This window comes from Meriones unguiculatus, chromosome 3, assembly GCF_030254825.1.
Source record: "Meriones unguiculatus strain TT.TT164.6M chromosome 3, Bangor_MerUng_6.1, whole genome shotgun sequence".
Taxonomy (NCBI): domain Eukaryota; kingdom Metazoa; phylum Chordata; class Mammalia; order Rodentia; family Muridae; genus Meriones; species Meriones unguiculatus.
This window is the reverse complement of record NC_083351.1, coordinates 97,198,975-97,221,848: the sequence shown is the minus strand read 5'-3', so window position 1 is coordinate 97,221,848 and position 22,874 is coordinate 97,198,975. Positions and strand designations below refer to the sequence as shown.

At 40.3% G+C, this 22,874-nt stretch overlaps 1 protein-coding gene and 1 pseudogene across 1 annotated transcript; one reads left to right on the top strand and one right to left on the bottom strand.

Moving 5' to 3' along the window:
* Positions 1-7,279: 7,279 nt before the first annotated feature.
* LOC110539779 (zinc finger protein 58-like) lies at positions 7,280-22,204 on the bottom strand. Its single transcript, XM_021626596.2, has 4 exons — positions 21,912-22,204; positions 18,834-18,960; positions 18,293-18,388; positions 7,280-11,292 (listed from the first exon to the last, which is right to left on the bottom strand). The coding sequence occupies exons 1-4, from the start codon at positions 21,915-21,917 to the stop codon at positions 10,184-10,186; spliced, it is 1,338 nt and encodes a 445-aa protein (XP_021482271.2). The 5' UTR covers positions 21,918-22,204; the 3' UTR covers positions 7,280-10,183.
* On the top strand, positions 7,973-8,377 carry LOC132653112 (actin-related protein 2/3 complex subunit 5-like protein; annotated as a pseudogene).
* Positions 22,205-22,874: the final 670 nt, after the last annotated feature.

The following is a 22,874-nucleotide window of genomic DNA, read 5'->3' as shown; positions in this document are numbered from 1 at the left end:
AGGGGGGAAAAATCTGCTATCTCAAGAGGCAGAGAAAGCACCCAGCTAACCTTCCTTCTCAGCTCACATCCAGGAAGGAAAAAGCCCTGACAGCACAGGAGGAAAAAGCCTGCTGGCTCACCCAACAGCCTCGGAGGAGAAAGCCAACAGCTAAAAGCCCAAGAACTAGAGAGCTAAAGCCAAGGAGCAAAGAGCTAAAGAGCCCCTTCTTTTTCTCCATGCTGTCTTAAATACCCATCTCTCAAAGTCCGTCCTTTGAGAGATGGTTTCTGTCAGATGGTTTCTTGCTCACCTTCTAGACCTAGAGTGAACCTAAGTCCTGTGTTCAAAATGCTCTTAGATTAAAGGCATGTTCTGGGGCTGAACCACACCAAACAAAAGACACATTTTTCTTCAGAGTTCACAATCTTAGGGTTCACAATGGGATCAAATATCCTGCAACAGTAGTTTCTTTCCCTAAGGAATTATTTGCTGTTTCTTAAGTTGAGAAAGATAGTAAAATATTTTGTCACAGTCTTCACATTTATAGGGCTTATTTCCAGAATGAATTATTTGATATTTCCTAAGGCTTGAAGTAAAATGGAAGATTTTCTCAAATTCTTCATATTTGTAAGGTTCTTCCTCAGTATGTAGTAATTTGTACTAAGCAAACTATGTAAAATTACAAAAGTCTTTCCCCCATTTTTCACACCTGTAAAATTTTCCTCACACTTGTGAATGGATTCACAGGTGGTTAGAACTTTGTCATGGAGTTTTAAAGGCCTTGTCACACACTTCACATTGTTAGGGATTTTCATGAGAATGAATTCATTGATGATCCTTAGGGCAAGAAGGATAGTAAAACTTTTTTGCTACTCTTCACATTTTCAGGATTACAGTCCTGCATGACCAATTTTCTTCAGAATAAAAAATTTCTCTTCTATGAGATTTATGGTCCTCAAAAAGTACTGAAGGGAACTGATGGAACACTAAAAGCCTTGCAACATAGTTCACATTTATTGGGTTTCACTAGAGTGTGAATTTTCTGATGTTTAATAAGGAATGGGTTCCAATCAAAGGCTTCCCCATATTCTTTATATGTATAGGGTTTTGCTCCTGGTGAGTAAAAATTGATATATGAATTAAAGCTGAGAGACATTTTTTATATTTATGATGTGTGCCTATAATATGCAGACTTTTAATCACACTTATATTTTTATGTATAACTGAGAAACTATAGACAGATCCTCACACCTATATTCACTGTAGTATAATGTATAAAATACAGTAAGTAGAAACAATCTAAAATTCAAATGAAATGAGAAGAGAAAGACTAGATAGACACAGAAGCAAGAGAATATTATTTAAGGTTAAACTGCTAAAGAATTTGTTACATCGATAATAATGAAAACTGTTAATGGCATTATGCTCATACAAATAAGCCTATTAAAAAAAGAAAAGTAAGAAAACAAGTAACAGGACAGAAGCCTACCGCAGAGGGCCTCTGAAAGACTCTACCTAGCAGTGTATCAAAGCAGATGCTGAGACTCACAACCAAACCTTAGGCAGAGTGCAGAAAATCATATGAAAGAAGGGGAAGTTAGTAGGACCTAGAGAGGATAGGAGCTCCACAAGGACAAAATATATCTGAGCACAGGGGTCTTCTAGGAGACTGTTTCTTCAACCAAGGACCATGTATGAATATAACCTAGAACCCCTGCTCAGATGTAGCCCATGATAGTAGCTCAGTAACCAAGTGGGTTCCCTAGTAAGGGTAACAGAAACTATTTATGACATGAACTTGATGACTGGCTCCTTTACCCCCCATCCCCAAGGGAGGAAAAACCTTGCTAGGTCACAGAGGAGGACATGGCAGCCAGTCCTGAAGATACCTGATAAGCTAGGGTCAAATGGAAGGGGAGAAGGACCTCCCCTAGCAGTGGACTTGGAAAGGGGCAAGGGAGAGATGACAGAGGGAGGGTGGGATTGGGAGGGAATGAGGGAGGGGGCTATGGCTGGGATACAAAGTAACTGTGATTAATATAAAAATATAAAAATTTAAAAAAAGAATCACTATCATCTGGATTATACTATCTCCAGATTGGGTTTAAATTCCAACAAAATTACATTAAAAGATTATAAGATGTGAATTTTTTAATAAAACAGATTTTTATTAAAAAAAAAAGAAAGAAAATTGTATGACTAGACATATACAAAAAGTGTAAAGTAGCCAAACTTGGAAAAAAGAAAGTTAATGGTGATGGTGTGAGATTGGATGGACACAGAAATACACAACTTTTTGTATGTTTGTTTGACACAGGTTTCTCTTTGCAGTCCTGGCTGTCCTAGAACTCACTCTGTAGACCAGGCTGGACATGAACTTACAGAGATCTGCCTGCCTCTGCCTCCCTGGAATAAAAGGTGTTTGCCACCATGCACAGTTTGACAATTTATATCCTAAGTGTAGAGTTTTAGTTTTAGAAGTTACAGAAAGATGTGATGAAAGCAAGCAGACTATCCTTAATGATATTAATAATGTACTTCAAGTATTTAAGACAGGGAACCTTATGTCATATTTTCACAAGGAAATAAAGTCCTGAAAGAGAACAAGTTATGAAAAAAAAATCAAGTTCTCCTGTAAATGGCAAGGTTTGAGAATCCCTGTGAGCACAGCAGAGCTCACTACAGGGAGAAAAGTAAGCTCAGAGAATTAAAGCATCATATATGTCTGGAAGATATCCTCCTGTGATGACAAGGAACATGAAAGGACAGAGCGCAGAGCGAAGTTGGATTTCCACCTCCACATCATGCCTCACTATACATGGTAAAGTCTGGCTTTCTCTTGGATTTCTGGCCTCCTACTCTGCCCTCTGACCCCCTCACTTGTACACACCTTGGTGCATGTGGGCTGACTCTGGTCTCTTCACATCTGAAGCCTCTTGGGTTTTTACCAGAAATGTCACCAGGTATGGCTTACAGAACATGAGACTCCTCTTCAGTGAGACTAGTTTACTCTTAATCATCACTAATTTTTCAGCTCCAACTCACCAGTGTCAATTATTCCAGCAAAGTAAGGTTTCACTTTCGTGACTCCTAATTCAAAATATCATACAAATGGTAAAATCTTTGAGACATTCTCAGACCTCCATCTGAAACTTCATAAGCAGGGTCTCAATCATCTGTATTTCCCTCAACATTCTTATCTTCCAAACTACCACGGAACAGCCCATTTAGCTCTGAGCCCACATGGCTTTTCTAGCCCAAAGTTCAAATGCCACCAAAGTCTTTCTCAAAAACTCACTGCCATGCTTGTCACAGCAGTAGCCCATGACCTGGTACCAACTTCTGTTGAGGTTAGGGTTTCTTTTGATGTGGTAAAACACCATGACCAATAGCAACACAAGGAAGAAAGGCATATTCCACTTACATCAGGAAGATTTCACGCACAGGATCACACAAGCATGTGCAACTGTGCAGAACATGCATTTGTGTGAGGATGAGTGCTCTGGCTCTTTCTATTGCTACCACCCAGATATGAAAAAACAAGAGTAACAGTGTGACTGCTATTCACTTGTATATTACTTTCTTTTTGTTTATGATTTCTTTTAAGCTATCCTTTACAGTTAACCAGTTTGTCAACTTACTACTAATAGATTTGATTTACAATACGAACTTCATGAATACATCAAACTGTACAAGGCCAAACTATACTTGTTTGCAGCGGCAAACCTTGCTCCCAGTACAGCCGCGCACATTCTGAAAATCTTCTGGAATGTGAATCAGTTTCCTTCCCATTGATCTTTTACTAACTTGTGAACATAAAGCTGGCTGAGCCACCAGCTGGAACACGAAGACAACCTTGTCACTTCCTCAGGTGTCCAGAAAGGCAGGTCATGCTTGCCTTGTAGAAAATCATCAAAGCCTGTTAATATTTACAATCAATGGCCTATAATGATTTTGGCAGTTATTATTTAACTGCTATCACAGCAATAAAAGACACAGACACCAGATAGATGTTTAATATGCCTACACACTGGAACTGGGCAGAAACTGACCTCCTAAACTATCTTTTATCTCCCAGTCCCACATCCCAGGTCATGCTCTAACCATTCTTATCTCAGTTACTTGCCATCCATAATCCCATAAATACCTGCACATGCTTCCCATCTGGGCTCTCTCTCCTCAAAGTAGGCTCCTCCCGAGACTTGCTTCTCTCCAAGCTAACCCACACTGATCCTCCCCTTCTCTTCCCCTCCTCTTCTTTCTCCTGTGATCCTGCCTTCCTAGCCAGGATAACCATGGCGCTTTTAACCTCCAGATCCGCAACAGGAAACGTGAGTCAAGCCTTTCACAGAAATATTAGGCTTGCAAGTCACTTTCACTTCGTATGTTGAAATTTCAATCTTACTACAGCCTGAAAAAAAATCACGCTGACTCAGTTGTACTTGAAGGAAGTAATAACACTAAATGTGGGAATGAAAATCATCTTAAGATTCATTGTTTTCTTTTATCTCCCAGTGGCTCTTGATGCCTCCTTAGTTCTTGTGCTCACTCAGAATGTCCTGCCTGAAATGGCACCAAAACTGACACACTTACAAAATATTTGTCCAGCATCCTAGCTAGCGGCCTTTCAACTTTAGCACACCTGACACTGTTTTAAACTCATTATTCATTATGTTATCCCCAAAACAGTTCTTGCTGAGAAACAGCCAGTTTGTACTTGCTTATCCCATGTCAACTCAGGGGGTCACAAGGATTTGCTGGGTTTTTACTAAGTGTTCAGTTACCTTAAAAGAACCCAGTGCAAGGTGGGCTGACTGGAAGTGTGCTGCTTTCCTGTGTTTAAATCCTGAGGTAAAGAGGGCAGGACTCTGAAAGAAAACACTTTACTAGCTCAGATGTATCTGGGAATGTCGGCTTAATAAATAAAATTTTCTGGGGCTGGAGGGATGGCTCAGTGGTTAAGAGCACTTATTGCTCTTCCAGAGGACCCAAGTTTAACTCCCATGACAGTTTACAACTGTCCAAGATCTGTCACCCTCGCACAGACATACATACAGGCAAAACACCAATGTACATAAAAATAAATAAATTATTTTATAAAATAAATAAATAAAAATTTCTGATTTTTTAAAATGGTTTATGGATGTATATATTTGAATAGCAGTTACTCTTTGTATATGATGTCAGTATTTTCCTTAAAAAAAAAAAAGGAGCCTTACAACTTAGTAAAAGGCCTAAATCGACTAACTGCCATGAAACAGAGGTATACAATCACTGGATCCATAACTGGTGTGGTGGGGGTCCATGGCTGAACAGCTGAAGGATTTCAAAGACCTCTCATCTTTCTACCCAAGGCCTAATAGTCTGGCCCGAGTAGTTAACTAGCTGTAAAATTTTGCTGGAAAACAAAATGGCCTCTGTTAAACTAGTGTACCAAATGGCCCAATACAACACCTTAAACAATAAGTTAATACTTTCACTCTTCCCTAAGATCAGTAGGGAAGGAATTGCCCAAAGTGATTCTGCTTGTCACCCACAAATTATTCTAATTGACAGAGCTGAAACTGCTGACCCTTCTGCTCCTGCCTGCCTGTGTGATGGAGTTGTGGGTTTGGCCATTTAAACCCAGCCATGCTCACTTCAGTGTAGGGATCTTTCTGGCATGAGCCTGCTCTCAGCCCCAGCATAAATGACTCTGTCTGACCAGCACTGAGAGGTATTTCCCTGAGTCTTACATTACAATGGAGACCCCCCCAAAAAAGGAAAACCTTGGAAGTCATTGTAAATACACACACAACTCACTGTTAGGGAAAGCCTCAGAGATTAAAGCACCATAAATGCTTGAGAGATGTGCTTCTTTGACAACAAAGACAAGAAGGTGAGACCTCAAGAATTATTCCCATATTATCATGTTTCCAGGCACAGGGGAAAGCCACTGCATCTCTGCTCCTGACCTCATTCCTACAGACCTGAATGCATGGCAGCTGCTGCTTGTCTCGTGACACCACTAGGCCCTTGTCTTTGCTTCAGATATGTCACCAGACCTGTTTGTAGAAAAAAGGGGAACAAGATTGTTTAATGCTCTTCTACTGGGAACAGACATGTTCCTTCCAGTACAGTGTGCATAAGGAAAGAGATGATGCAATAGATGACTGCAGACCATTAGAGTTCCTCACATGTTTTCATCTAGTGCTTGCTTTATGTGTAGGGGTGTGAAACAACGGAGTGGGACCTGTAAGCTTTCCAGACTGACTGTCTTCCACAGCAGGCATTAATTTTCATTAATTGCCAATAGCTCCTCTCCTCAGGGTGAGGCATACTAAGACCCTTATGCATCCATGCACGTTTTATGGTTGGTTTTAGCTTCTGCAGATGTCCACATATTATTAGCCACGGCTTGTTCATGCAGGCAATGGTACTGATATTTCTAGTAAATACTGTTGCACTGTAGACATCACAACACTTGGCTCTGACCATCTTTCTACCTCTTCTCCTTGAGAGTTTTGGCGTTAGGGGTGTAATATAGAAACCCCACTTTTATCAGTGCCCTCCACAAGCTACTATTCTCTAAACTTTGACCAATTGTGAGTCTGTGTATTATTCTTGAGGTATCACACAATTCATATTTTTTGGTGGGTATTGAAAGTACCTAAACCTGTGGGTACAAAAATCAAAAAGAAAATAAATGAAAAGCACTTGGTTTAATTTAGTTACTATGCCCACTTATCAGAGTAACAGTTACATTCTCTCTAGGGCTTTATCACTTTGCCAGGCAAAGGTTCATCACATCAACACCAACAGTTCTTAGTTACAGCCTGTGAAATGAGCTTTAAATCCAATTAGAAGATGTTTGGTTATTCCCATAACTTTTAGGTGCCATGGCACAGAAGGCACATCTTGCTAGGCCACTTATTATACTCTCAGGGCTTATAACAAGGTAAGAATATTTATTATTTACACCCATGAGAGCATACATAAAAAACACTATGAAAGTTAGCCAGTAGGGAGGAGTCCCATATGTTAGTATCACTGATATTATAGTTCGCAAAATGAGAACTCTATCTTCACTTCATTACGGCAAATGAAATGGCCGATGTGAGAAAGTTTGAGAAGCTCTTGGGAATAGGCATCTATAGTAAAGCAAGACCTGCAAATACAATGCTTCAGACTTGTAGATCAGACATCTGGTAAGCACGTCCATCCTCTGCTCAGTGAGTGCATTTGGCTTTGATCCTAATTACAGTACGGGAGTTTGTTGCTATGACAATGATGAAGGTATTGACACGCACACCAACACTTTGCTGAACTTAGAGGATAAGTTTCTTTATTCTGGAACCAAATATGACTGACGATGAGCTCTATCATGTTTCCTGGGGAGAGAAACACTAAGCCCATTCACCTCAGATTGGTACCAATGCAGATCATTTCACCAACATTGTGAGAAAGGTGAGTTCATAGAGCTTCTTACATACCCAGAAGAGACATTATTACAGGAACGGGGGTGACCCCCACCTAGAAAAGCACAGTAAGTACCGCGTGGCCCAGAACTCAGATCCAGTCGGCCAAAGAACCGTGTAACAGCACGGTAACAGCTCCGTGGTACATTGATAGTTACAGAAGAAAGAAATTTCTCAATCAAGGCATGGTTCAAACACACTACTTTACAACGGGGTGAGGAGACGCATCAAGGAGACATCTCTACAGTTCTCTGACCAGAGTCTTAGCGTCTGTGCTGGTCGACATTAGACATTTGTTTTAGTATTCCAAAATAATTAATTGTTACACAGATGTAAGGTCACAGAATCAGACATTCTTCACATCTATATGGTTATTCTCCAGGATGAGGATTGTGATGTTTAAGATCTAAAATAGTACAAAACATTTTGCCACATTCTTCACATCAGTAAGATTTCTCTGAGAGGAGCCAGTGCGCAGGGGAGCCGATACGGAGTGCAGCCGAGCTGCAAAGGGCAGCCGCTGAGCTCCCTCTATGGCCCAGAACACGCTGTCCTCGCGCTTCCGAGTGGATAGCAACAATTTCATACCAGAAAGAGGCAGCAGTGGCAGCGGGCGAGCCAAGCCCGGGCCCCAGTGAGGTAGACAGGCTCCTGCGGCAAGGGGACAAGCTTCGGGCTTTCCATGCAGCCTTGCGCAACTCTCCAATCAACACCAAGGACCCAGCTGTGAAGGAACCGGCGCAGCAGCGAAACTGATCAGGCTGTGCGTCACTGAACAGAAATGGCAGTCACTTGTGAAAGCAGTACATTTTATAAAGGGTTTTGAGAAGCTCACAGAAAACAGCAGCGCAGTGTTACTCCAGTGGCATGAAAGGGACTTAGCTGTAGGAGGACTAGGCTCCATTAGAAGAGTTCTTACAGCAAGAACGATTGTTTAAAAAAAAAAAAATTACATTCAGAAGAATTTTGGATGCCCAGGCTGGTGAAGAAGGGACTAACAATGGACCATCTTCCTAGAACTCCCAACTAAAAACAGTTCAGTACACACCTGATGGAATGTATTTTATTTTTGAGTGGATGGAGACATTGTCTTGTTTCCTAAATTCTTTGCAGCATCGGTGTCTGCCTTTGTCTACAGAGTAACACAGCCGACACTTGAGTATCAGGCCGACTGGCCAGATTATGTCAGGTGTCCCTTTGTGCACAGTTTGAAATGCGGAGGGAACTATTTGGGCAGGTATAGATCCAAGGTTCTGTGGTGAAAAGGACAGCTCGGAGCTTGGATTCTGAAGTGGAAAAAACCTGAGAGTTTGTACAGACATCTTGTCTTCCTAGAGAAGACAGGATTTCTTGGGTTCATTGTAAAGTGCCTGCTGCATTAATAAAGCTCTTGGCTTATTAGTAAAAAAAAAAAAATCTCCCCTGTATAATATAATTTGTTGAGATGGTTTAAGAGAATAGAAAAGATTCTTTAACATGCTTCACATTTGTATGGATTTTCTTTGGTGTGAGCTCTCATGTGTACAGCAAGCTCTTGGCGAGTATAAAAGCCCTTCACGTTTGTAGGGTTTCTTTTGACAATGAATTGTTTCATGTCTCTTCAATTTGAGGTACAAACATTACACCTCACTTTTCACATTTGTGGCATTTCTATCCAGTACAAACTATTTTATGCTGAAACAGGGAACAATTAACAGAAAAGGCTTTTCCACATACATCACATTTCTATGGTTTCTCTTGATGATGATTTATTTTCTTCAGTTTTGAAGTAGAATAAAACATTTTGCTACATTTACACTGATAAGATTTTACTCCAGTATGACATAACTTGTGCTGAGTTAAGGAAGCATTAGAAGAAAAGGCTTTCCCATATACTTCACATTTTTATGATTTTTCTCTGGAATGAACCAGCTTGAACTTAGTAAGCGCAGACAGCATGGCAAAGGCTCTGCCACATTCCACACACTTGTAGGAACTGGCGTTAGAATGAACAATTTGATGTCATATAAGGGATGAAGAGAAGGAAAACATCTGCCACAGTCTCCACACTTGTAGGCTTTCTCTGCAGTATGCGCTGCCCTGTGTCTCCTAAGAAATGAGTGATAAAGGTTGTGTGACACTCTTCACATTTGCATGGTTTCTCTCCAGTGTGAACTTTCTGATGTTCCTGAAGGCGTGCAGAATGAGAAAACCTTTTGCCACATTCTACACATTCATGGGGAGTGTCTTCAGAATGGATTTGATGCCTTCTAAGGGCTGTGAAAGGAAGAACATTTTCCCCACTCTGGACACTTGTAAGGTTTCTCTCCAGTATGAAGTGTCTTGTGTATTCTAAGGACTGAGAAAGGCTTTGCTGTTCTTTTGTTTTTTAATTTATTTATTTTATTATGTAAACAATGCTCTGCCTGCATGTACACCTGTAGGCCAGAAGAGGGCACCAGATCTCATTATAGATGGTTGTGAGCAACCACATGGTTGCAGGGAATTGAACTCAGGACCTCTGGAAGAGCAAGCAGTGCTTTTAACCTCTGAGCCATCTCTCCAGCCCAACAAAAGGCTTTGTGACATTCTTCACACTTGTGTGGTTTCACTCCAGTATGAATTGTTTGATGTTCCTGAAGGTGTAGAGAACAGGAAAACTTTTAGTCACACTCTTTACACTTGTAGGGATTGTCTTCAGAATGGATTGTTTGATGTCCTCTAAGTTCAAAAGAAGAGCAAAACCATCTGCCACACCCTTTCCACTAATGAAGATTGTCTTTAGAGTGAATTGTTTGATGTCTTCTGAATGATGAAGATAAGCGAAAACATTTCCCACACTCTTCACACTTATATGGTTTCTCTCCAGTATGAACTGTTTGATGTTCTCGAAGGTTAAAAGAACAAGAAAACCCTTTGCCACAGGCTGCACACTTGTAGGGATTGTCTTCAGAATGGATTTTTTTATGTCGTCTAAGGTACGAAGATAAGGAGAAACATTTGCCACACTCTTCACACTTATAATCTTTTAATGGAGCATGGATCACATTGTAGTCAATAAAGAAAGCGGGCTTAGTAAACCCTTCTCCACTCAGGTCCCCATTGTAGGCTTTCTTTTCACTGTGAACTGCCTTGTGGTACTTAAGGGATGCCTGGTAACGGAAGACTTTGTGACATTCTTCACACTTGTATGGTTTCTCTCCAGTGTGAGTTCTTTGATGTTCCTGAAGGTGAACAGAACGGGAAAACCCTTTGCCACATTCTTTGCATCTGTAGGGATACTCTCCCGAATGAATTCTGTGATGTTCCTTAAAACATGAAAGATAGCAAAGTGATTTGCCACATTCTTCACACTTGTACCTTTTCTCTTCAGAATGAATTCCTTGATGTTGCTTCAGCGTTGAAAGACAGTGAAATGATTTTCCACATTCTTCACACTTGTAGGGTTTCTCTCCAGAATGAATTATTTGATGCTGCTTCAGTGTGGAAAGATAGTAAAATGATCGGCCACATTCTTCACACTTATAAGGTGTCTCTCCAGAATGAATTATCTGATGCTGCTTCAGCATTGAAGGAAAGTAAAATGATTTGCCACATTCTTCACACTTGTAAGTTTTTTCATCACTATGCTTTTTCTTGTGTATAAAAAGCGATGAGCGAGTACTAAAGGCCTTATGACATTCTTTACACTTGTAGGGTTTTTCTCCAGTATGAAGTCTCTGGTGTCTAGAAAGTGTTGAGTGTGCACTAAGGAGCTTACCACATTCTTCAAACCTGTGGGGTTTCCTTCCTGAATGAATCCTCTGGCATTGAATGGGTAGTGAGTTTTGATCAATGGCCTTGTTGTGATTGTTAAACTCATTGACTGTTGTTCCTGTTGAGCAAAAGTTGAGATATGAACAAAAGGTAAAAATATTCATCTACTTATAATGCCTATCTCTAAAACAGAGGCATTTCTTCACACATATTTAACCGTATTTCATAGTTATAGGTACTGAACACAAATCATAAAATACAGTAGGTAAAGACAACCTGCTCTTCTACAGGAATAAGTAACTGCACAACCGAGTAGAACACAGACATAATGCTATCTTCTTCAAAGTTAAATAGCTAAGTACTGTGTAAGGGCATTTCACTGACAGAAATAAGCCCGTTAAGCAATATAGATGTTATGTAGCTTCACATTAATGAAAGTATAAGGTTGTGAAGCCTGGAAAGAGAAAGTTAAATGTTATTCAGTGAGATGGGCTTCAGCAAAATAAAATATATGTATGTATATATATTATGTATATTACATATATAATATATATATAAAAGTTTTATACATAAAAAGTTTTATTTTTGAAGGTACAGAAGATATGCTGCATAAAAAGCAGACTGTCCACAACAAGACTAAATAGTATATTTCAACAGTTAAGACAGTATTTTAGGTTTTAATTCTGGTGACAAGAGAATATATACCAAAAAGATATCAAGTCATGACAGAAAACTTCACTTTACCTGTGAATAACGAAATGCTGCTGAGGCAACATCTCTGCCAGCGAATAGATGAGAAAAGGACCTATTTCTTTTGCTCCCATGTTTTTGGGTTTTGAAACAGGGTTTCTCTGTGTTGCCCTGGCTATCCTGGAACGTGCTATGTGCAACTTGCTACCTGGCCTTGAACTCAAGAGATCGGCTTGGCTCGGCCTCCTATGGTCTGGGAATAATAGAGAGAGCGACTATGCCTAGGGGATAAGATTAAGTATTTCTAAGATTTATTCATTAAACACCATGGAGCACTCAATCGAAAGAGACAATGAACAAGGCATGAAAATGAGAGACTGTTGTTTACCCATGAAACAGGAATTCACAGAAGTAAACATTTTTTCTTGCACTGTCCGGATGTGTTTCATCGATGTGTTTTATCCATTCATAGAACATAACAACATAGAAATCAAGTTGCAGAGTAAAGAAACTTCTGAAAGCTCATTGATGAGCTATTAAGTACATTCTCATAGCTGGGAGCAGTTTCAGTCTTTGAATAGATATCGATGAAAGGCAGCACTTCAATCCTTATTACTGAGTATGAGATAGACAATTTGAGAAGATATTTTCATAATTCATAAAGCACTTTCACGAGATGACTTTCATTACACGAAAGTGCTTTGTAAATGTGTTAGGAAAGAATGTTACTGACTTAGCTTGGAAGGAAGAACTTATATGTGAAGATCTGCCTTACACTGGTTTGACACCGTGGTCTTTAGAAATGCATGCAATTCTCTGAGGTAGAGAAACAGTGCAACATTTTACTGAAGGGCCCACTGTGACTCCATTTTGCCTGAGTGAATCTACCTGCTGGCCCAGCTAACCAACCCTGCTGAGAAGGTGTTCTCACGCACTATCACCTGAAGCTTTGGAAGATCCGCTAAATCAAATTGCTTGAATCGATGGAACTGCAACCGCCCTGCCTCTGGTGTAAGGTAATTATTCCTAAAGTCATAAAGTTCTCTTCTTCGTTAAAAAAAAGGAATTAAGATGTTTATCTAGTCACGTACATCTTTCCTAATACTGTTAAACTGTAGCCATCTGCAAACACTGAGTCATGACAAGAACTGTGGAGATAATTAATTGTGCATCTTTTTATTATTACAGGTGTGTCTTTAGAAAGTCAACCTTATTATTTTTTCCTCTAATTTTATTCTTTATGATAAAACAAGCTACTTACTAAAGAAAATGTGTAGGATTGATTTAGATTTTACAAAGTACGCTATAAGGCAATGGTTCTCAACTTGTGGGGCACGACCTCTTTGTGGTTGAAGGAACCTTTCACAGGTAGCATTACAGTTATGAAGTAGCAATGAAAACAAGTCTATGGCTAGGGTCAGCAGAATATGAGGAACTGTATTAAAGGGTCAAATCATAGGTCAAAAGATATTACTATAAAGCATCATGAGAGTGAATTTTTGAGGTTAAAATATTTTTAAAGATTTATTTATTATATACAACAGTTTTCCTGCACACCAGATCTTACTATAGATGGTTATTAGCTACCATGTGGTTGATGGGAATTGAACTCAGGACCTTTGGAAGAAACAGCCAGTGTTCTTAACCTCTGAGCCATCTCTCCAGACCCCGAGGCTGAAAATTTTAATAAATTACTTTCATTTCTTAAATCATCATTTTATGGGAGTCACAGATTTATTATAAGCTGTTACAACAATGGTAATTAATGTGTAATAGTTAATGATGACTCACATTATAAATAAATGCCTATCTTTAATGTGTGCAAAAAAATTCAAGCTAAATACAAATGTAATTCATTTACAGAGACAAATTAGAAGAAGAGACAAATTTATACCTGAGCATTATACAGTTCTCTGTACATGTCGTCAAAGTTAAGCATGAGGCAGGTATCTCAAGCAAATATAAGTTCAACTTAAAGTTTGCTCAATATTGAATCATATTGAAAATCAGGTGTACTTAAAAAAATCGGTTTATTGAAATTGAATGCTTGAGTAAAAAGGGTTAAATCTACAGTATACTTGCATGACACTATACACCCAGGACAGATTAGCACAGTTAACCTCTGATGGGACACAGACTTATCCTGCTAACTCAGCACAGGATAAGAAAGCAGAGAGAATAGGATTTGTCAGCCTCTCCTGCTCCTGTCTCCTCTGGCCTGTAAACCAGACCAGGAACTCCTACTCCTTACTGCAGGGAAGATGAATTACTGTTCATGTCTCTCAAGACAGGCAAGTGGACTCTCTGAAACTCAGATGGATCAGACTCTGCACCCACATCTTAAATGTCTCAAGCAATTGAGACCCCATTTCTGTTCCTTTGTACTGAAGGCTCCCTGAATAAACCCAGAGGCCAATGGTCCTATTCACGGGTGAAGGAACTATGAAGTATCAACAGGAGACCTTAGTCTTCTTTTTGGACTCATGCTAAATATAGACATAGTGATTCCTATAGGGCTAGTCACAAAGGCTGCCCGTGACTGGACTCTACAAAAACTTTTTACTAGCTTTAATACAACTGGGAATATCACATTTAAAAGTTATAATATTTTAAAATTTTATTTTACTTAGTCATTTATTTTATTTTTAAATTTAAATTCTAGGACTCACAACGCTGCAACATCCCCCTGCTTCAGGAGAGGCCATGCTGGTACCCAGAACCCAACATAAGGCAGATCACCAACACTCCTCACACCTGGCACAGCTTTCCCCCAACAATCTGCCCCTCCCCCGTCACTGTATCCCAGCCCATAACTTTGGCAGAAGCCCCCTGCTCTAACAGCAACCATAACCCCAGGTAGAGGCAATACTAGTACCCAGAACCCAAGTGACCACCCTCGCTGCCAAAATCCCAGTGGTAATACCATAGTGAACCAGTGAACTCCCTGGTCACTATAAACACAGGCCACTCAGCCAAGAAGATCAAAGAGGAAATAGAAACCACAGGAAAAACACCCATGCAACTAATATAAACTCAGAATTCAGTACCTATATCTAAACTTACCCCAAGAGGCCAGTGTAAGAACAAAATAACAGCCAAGACAATTTGTCACCACCAGAGCCCAGCTATCCTACTACAACAAATCATGAATATCCCGACACCGCTGAAAAAGACCTTAAAACCAACTATCTAAAGATGATAAAGGTCCTTGAAGAGGAGATGAATAAAACCCCTGAAGAAATGCATGAAAACACAAACAATTGGAGTAAATTAATAAAATTCCCTTTAAAAGCCAAGAAGAAAAACCAAACAAACAGGTGAAGGAAATGAATGAAACTGTACAAGACCTGAATAGGGAAAAGAAATAAAGAAAATACAAACTGAGGGAATCCTGGATGAAAAAATCTAGGCAAGCAATCAGGAACTACAAATGCAAGCATTGCCAGCAGAATACAAGAGAGACTCTCAGGTGCAGAAGACATGATAGAAGAAATTCATACAGTGGTCAAAGAAAATGTAAAATGTAAAAAATTCCTGATACAAAACATCCAGAAAATCAGGGTCACTATGAAAAGACCAAAACTAAGAATCATAGGAATGGAAGAAGAATCTCAGTTCAAAGTCCCAGAAAATATTTGTAACAACATCATAGAAATAAACTTTCCTAAGTTAAAGAAGGAGATTCCTTTAAAGGCACAAGAAGCTCATAGTACACCAGATAGATTGCAGCAGAAAAGAAAGTATACCTGCCACATAATAAGCAAAACACTAAACATACAGAAGGAAGAATGAATATTAAAAGCTGTGATGGAAAAAGGCCAAGTAAAAGATAAAGGCAGACCTATTAGAATTACACTTGATTTCTCAGTGGAGACTCTAAAAGCCAAAAGGCTGTGGACAGATATCTTATAGACTCTAACAGTCCACACATGCCAGCCCAGACTACTATACCCAGCAAAACTTTCAAACAACTGAGATGGAGAAAACAAGATATTTCATGACAAAGTCAAGTTTAAGCAATACCTATCCACAAATCCAGTCTTATAGAACATACTAGAAGGAAAACTCCAACCCAAGGAGGTTAAATATATGCATGAAAACACAGGAAATAAAGAGTCTCACACCAGCAAAATCAAAGAAAGGGAAGCATCACACACACACACACAACAACCAGCACCAGCACCACCAAAAAAAAAAAAACAAAAAAAACAAACAAACAAAAAAAAACAAAACAGGAAATAACAACCATTGGTCACTAATATCTCTCAATACCAATGGCCTCAATTTCCCAATAGACAGAGGCTAACAAAATGGATTAAAAAAACAGGATCCCTCCTTCTACTGCATACAAAAAAACATATCTCAACAACAAAGATATTAAGTCAGAGTAAAGGATTGGAAAAGATTTTCCAAGCAAGCGGATCCAAGAGGCAAGCTAGTGTAGCTGTTCTGATACCAGAACATTTGTAAATGAAACATTACTAAAGCTTATATCACACATCAACCCTCACTCACTAATAGTGGGAGACTTAAATGCCCCTTTCTCACCAATGGACATGTCATCCAGACAAAAACTAAACAGAGAAATAATGGAGCTAACAGATATTATAAAGCACATGTACCTAACATGTATCTAAAGAATGTACCCTCTCAGCATTTCACAAAACTTTCTCCAAAATTGACTGCAGACTCAGTCATGAAGCAAGTCTCAACAAATACACAAAAACTGAAATACCTCCTGTATCCTATCAGATCACCATGGATTAGAGATTGATTTCAATAACAACAGAAAACCTATAAACTCATGAAAACTGGTAACTCTACTGAATGACTACTGGGTTAAAGGCAGAAATAAAGAAATTGAAGGTTTCCTAGAATTTAATGAAAATGAACACACAACATAACCAAACTTAGGGGACACAATGAAAGAAGTGGTAAGAACATGAAGGTTCATAGCAGTAAGGGCCTATATAAAGAAACTGGAGAGAAATCTCATACTAGCAACTTAAGAGCACACCTGAAAGCTCTAGAAGCAACCTCACCCAAGAGAAGCAGACAGCAGGAAATAATAAAACTGGAGGCTGAAATCAATAAAATAGAAACAGAGGAATAACACAAAGAATAAATGAAACAAAGAATTGGCTCTTTGAGAAAAATCAACAAGATAGATAAACCCTTATCCAAACTAACTAAAAGAGAGAGAATATACAAAAATTAACAAAACCAGAAACAAAAACAGACATAACAACAGACACAAAGGAAATCCAAAGAATGATTAGATCATACTTCAAAAACCTGTACTTCACAAAATTGGAAAATCTAAAAGAAATGGTAACATTTCTTGATAGGGACCACTTACTGAAGTCAAGACCACATAAAGAATTTAAATAGACCTATAACACCTAAGGAAATAGAAATAGAAGTAGTCATTTAAAATCTCCCAATTCCTTCACTCCCCCACCCCCCACTGAAAAAAAACCCCAAAAGCCCAGGGCCAATGCCTCACTTCAGGGTGGAGAGTTCTTTCTGGGTGAGCCTGTTCTTTACAACCAGCAAATAAATGACTTAGTTTGACAGTACTAGGTGGCATTCCCCTGTGTCTTACATTATAATATGCACTTAACAAAATGAGGAACTTTTCTTGCTCATTAAATATAAGCAGAGCTCACCAGAGGGGAAGAACAAAGCTTAGACACTTAAAAATCATAAATGCCTGAAAGCTGCCTTTTCAGAATAACAGAAGACATTGAAGGCAATCCCTTAAAAGTAATTTCCACCTGCTGGTCAGTGGTACCACATGACTGGGCTGCACAGAGAAACCCTGTCTTGAAAAATGGTCTTTTCTGAGACTGACATTCAACCAAGGACCATGTATGGATATAACCTAGAACCTCCACTCAGATGTAGCCTGTGGTAGCTCAGTAACCAATTGGTTTCCCAAAGTGAGGGGAACAAGGACTATTTCTAACAGGAACTCAATGACTGGCTCTTTGGTCTCCCCACCCCCGAAGGGAGGAGCAGTCCTGTTAGGCCACAGAGGAGGGCTTTGCAGCCAGTCCTGAAGATACCTGATAAAACAGGATCAGATGAATGGGGAGGAGGTCCCCCCTATCAGTGGACTTGGAAAGGGGCAGAGAGGAGATGAGGGAGGGAGGGAGGGACTGGGAGGGAATGAGGGAGCAGGACACGGCTGGGATACAGAGTTAATAAAATGTAACTGATAAAAAAAATAATAATAAAATAAAAAAATTACAATTTTCAAAAAAAAAGAAAAACCATAATATTTAAAAAATGAATAAAAACTAAAAAGAAAGAAAGAAAGAAAAACAAAACCAGCAGCATAGTGTCTCAATGTGCACGGTAAAGCCTGGCTTTCTGCTGTATACTTGCACTTCTCATCTGTCCTCTGCCCCCTTATTCCTACACACCTGGAGGCACGGTGGCTGCTGCTCGTCTTTCCACACGCGAAGGCCCTTGGTTTTGCTCCAGAAATGTTACCAAGTATGGCTTAGACACAGCAAGACCTGTTTGTAGGAAAGAGGAACAATAGTATTTGAGTACAGGGAACTGACTTGTACTGTCTAGTACAGTGCTTATTAAAGAGAGATAATGGAATAAAAAATCATAAAAATTAATTCTTTAAATGTTTTCTGATAGGTGTATTAGAATACTGCAGAGGCACTTACAAACTGTAGATTCTGAGCTTCATTTAAAAGGAAAAATATTAAATATCAAATTGTGAAATATTTTCATTTATTTTCTAAGATTCCCAGTAAAGTAAAGGAAACATACTTCCAACACAGACCAAGAGAAAAGCAACACATGTCTCTTAGTCATACAGCAATCTTGGTAGATTCCATAAAATGAAGGATATACAACTCACATGCAAAGTTCAATAAGATACCATACAAAAGGAAAAAAGTACACGTTGGTGGTGAAATAACAATTCACTATAGATGCAATCCTCACCCAGGAACACAAGGTTGCTGTAATTCTCCAACATCACATCCCTGTACAAATTCCACTGAGCAGGCTCCAGGCATTCCCTCTCTTCTGGAGAGAAATCAATGGCCACATCCCAGAATGATAGGATTTCCTGAAATGAAGACCAATGAATGATAACACACTTAAACAAATGGGCATTTTGCTGCCTATTTCCCAGGTCAAGTTGGCACAAATTAGAGTTATCTCAGTAGGGCCAATAGCAATGACTCCATCAGCCTGTCCCGTAGGCCAAGCCTATTGTTATTTTTCTAATTGGTGATTCATATTACCTAACCCAGCCCATTGTGGGTGGAACCACCAGACCTCTAGTGAAGAGGTACTAGAAAATAAGCTGAGCAAGCCATGGAGAGGAAGCCAGTAACTAATGTTTCTCTGTGGCTCTGATCCACTTCTTGCCTGCAGTTTGCTGCCTTGAGTTCCCTCAGTGGTGCTGTGTACCCAAAGTTCTAAACAAAACCTTTCCTTCTTCAAGCTGCCTTGGGTCATGGTCTACATGATAGTTCCTGAAACCCTAACATATGCGTCATGTACTAGTGGATGCAGTTCCAGATTATGCACAGAGTGAACGGAGAGCTGCTGTGTGTGTGTTTTTTTCTACAGGTCTGTTTACTGTAAAGGACATGAATACAGATAGGTGTGTACATCCTAAGTGAGCATGCTGCTGAGCATCTGTGAAGAGAAAGAAATCAGTTTTGATGGACAAGGCAGGGTACTTTTTTCATCTTGAAAACAAACCGCAATGCTACCATGTTTCTCCAGGATATTAATGTTATTCAACAATTGTCTGTTGTTTTAATTATAGTCGCACACCACACAGAAAATGCTGATATTTAAGGTGAGCTGTTTTGTAGCCCATGATTTCTAAGAGTAGACTTCAGTGTCATGAGCCAGTCTCCAGCTCACAAACACTTGGTTTGACTGAAAAGCGGCAAAACGTGAAACTGTACAAAGGACAGGGTGAGCAGCCTACAATGTGCCAACCACAGGACCCTGAGTGAGCCAGAGCTCTTCAAGTCCATCTCTTAGTGTCTATGATGGAGTGTAAGTGCTTGGAGATACACTCCAGGAGACCTCTACAGGGACATCACAGAACCTGCATGCCACACTCAGTGTCAGAGTTGGTTGAAGAGAAATACAGAAGCATGGAAGACAAGGCTATGACTGGAGAGAGTGCAATTACACCACCTGTCAGGTCTGCAGAGCTGTTTCTTCCACAGACCTCAAAGCTCCCTCCAATACTGAAGATCCCTAGGCCCACATCTGCCCTCAGTGCAGCTCATGTCTCCACCCTGAAGGGGGTCCACATTTCCAACATCACAGTCCGATAGAACAGGGTGACTTGTTAGCTTCTATTATTTTTTATCCTGCCTGAAAGGTCAACATTGCTGGGACAATGCAAAGCCCAGCTGATCCCCTTTATGGCACTATTCTGCCTCCCTATGGGATTGTTCGTGTGAGGATTCGGCTTACAGGAGTGGACGCGTTATGGTATTCAAAACCAGAAGTTAACACTGAGATGTTGAAGGATAATTTTACTCATGGCAAGGCCAGACTTACAGTCCCTCTGGTAGGCAAGACTGAAGCAGTCATGATATCTAAATGCACAGAGAACGTACAGGGAATATAGATGCCAGGTTCAACCATAGGTTAGCCAATCAGGACAGACCACACGCTCACAAAAACCAAAACAGCAGAACTGCACATTTTTACAAAAGAGTTTGGCCAATGGTCAGCCAACTGAATAGGCAGCATGGCTGCAATCTTAAGATTAGGCATCTCTGGTGTTGTTTGTGCTGGGTTTTACAACCCCATTCTTTTCAAACACCTAAGGCTACAAGCCCTCAGGTTACAGCCCCTGAGGCAAATGTTCTATCTCTGTTTTACCAAGGAAGACTTTAATTAATCCTCCATTGAGAAGCAGCTCAGTATCCTCATAGCACACATGGGTGTCAGGCCACTTTCAATCAAGGAATTAAACCGTTTCAAGTAGGGATGCCTATTCCAAGTGAACTGTCCTTAAATCCACAATTCATTCCACAGTGGGATAAACATATACCCCAATCTTCCCTACAGAACTCGGACTCCGGAAAACCTAGCAACTTCTGTCAACTCAAAGCAAGACAAGAATAATTACATGTGCAATGGTTAAAAATTAGCTTCATTTCAAACTAAGCTGCTGTAAAACAACAAAAACAAAGAAAACAAACAACAAACCCAGGAGTCAGCAGGACTTTACTCTCAGCCTAAGGCTGGTAAGCTTGACAGCCTGGTCTCATGCCACATGGTTCATCCCAGATTTGTCCCCCCTTCCCCTGCTTGTGTAATTATCCTAAAATATTAAGCAGATGTGCATTCTTTTTCTGTACTCTCTTAAGTGCTGCTTGCTCAGAAAACGAAAACATAACATGCCTTATGTAGCAGATAGTTCCCAAAGCTGAGGCAGCTGTGGCTTGTGCCCCTTAAATTCCAGCCCGTCTTCCCTTATGCAACAGATCTCAAGTTGGCAAAGGAGACTGTCTCTAAATAAAGTGGTTTTTGTTGGTTGGTTGGATTTGTTTTTATCTTGTAATTCCTGATTTTGTTTGGTAGTCTTTCTCAGTAGTCTTGAACTGTGTACAGAAGGACCAGATCTCCCCTCGTGGAAATGTACTGCGAAATCCAGTAACAGCCTTGTGGGAGTGGCCTCACTAAGGAGCAAATGCTTCCATGATCAAGAGGAAACTTGGGACTCAGCACCAAGTCCAAAGACCTTCAGCAACCCGCACTGCCCAGCGATCCTGGTTCTTCCAAACTTTTCCATTCCTGAAGTACCGAGCCAGCTTCTCTGTCCCAGAAGCACACCTTGATTCAGGCAGACAAGGCAGACAGATACATTCTAACACAGCGCCTTCTCCCCAGCAGTGACCAGAATCCTGATGTCCCCTGGCTGCAGCAAAGCTTCTACAGGTCAGCTCCTTCCTGCCTCCATTCCACCCCCGCCTGTTCCCTCCGGTCCTCCGCCCCCCGCGCAGTCCCTCAGGCTGCACTGAACCCTAGACCAACCTCCATGTCCGAGATCCACCTGTTGAGCCGAGCAGGACCAGATCCAACTTTGGGGAAGATCTGCACATGCTTACCAAAAGCCAAACTCTACTGACTTGTGACGTCACGGTGACTACATTTCCCACAAGTCTCTGCGCGGCCAGGGAGTGTAATTTCTACAGGTCCTGGTTTTCCCCTACTGATGTCTGTAGTTTGGAAACACGGAGACCACGAACTGTATCCAGTTGTAATGAGCCGAATTTTTATGTAAGATGCCGCTTCCCTCAATTCCCGTGACCCAGATTAGAGGAGGAGGGGGGAGTTAAAAGGCAAAGGTCACATTTACTTCATTTCCATGGAATTTACATCTCTTTGAGGAGCTGCCTCTCTCCCAGTTAGGTGGCAACAAGCTAGTTTACAGAAACCAGAGCAAGCATTAATCATTTCACAAGATGTTTAGAATTTTGGGGAGGAGGGAAAGTGGCTGGGAGATAATCTTTTAGGAGTTTAGTGGGTGCCTAGCACAAAATGAAGTTTTCCTTAGCTGTCACAGAGGATGGAGAGCAGAAGCAGGTTGTCAGACTGATTTTAAAATTCAGGATTCACAGCCTGCAGTGGTGGTGATATTCTCCTTTAATCCAAGCACTCAGAGAAGCAGATGCAGGCACTTCTGTGATTTCCAGGACAGGCTGGTTTACATACTGAGCTCCAGGGACAGCTGGGACTACACAGAGAAACCCTGTCTTAAAACACAAACAAACAAACAATCCAGATTCTTAATAAAAGATGGTTGTGAATCCAGCCTTTACACAATTATTAGGTTTACAAGATGTCTCTCATCATTACGTTGTGATTTTAGTCTTCAGTCTACTTATTATAAAATGTTAGTAAAGCTTGAACAAAAATGAACTTGCTAGGTGTTCTGGAATGATCCTTTAGTCACTTGGGAGGAAGAGACAGGAGAGTCAGAGCCATAAGTGAGAC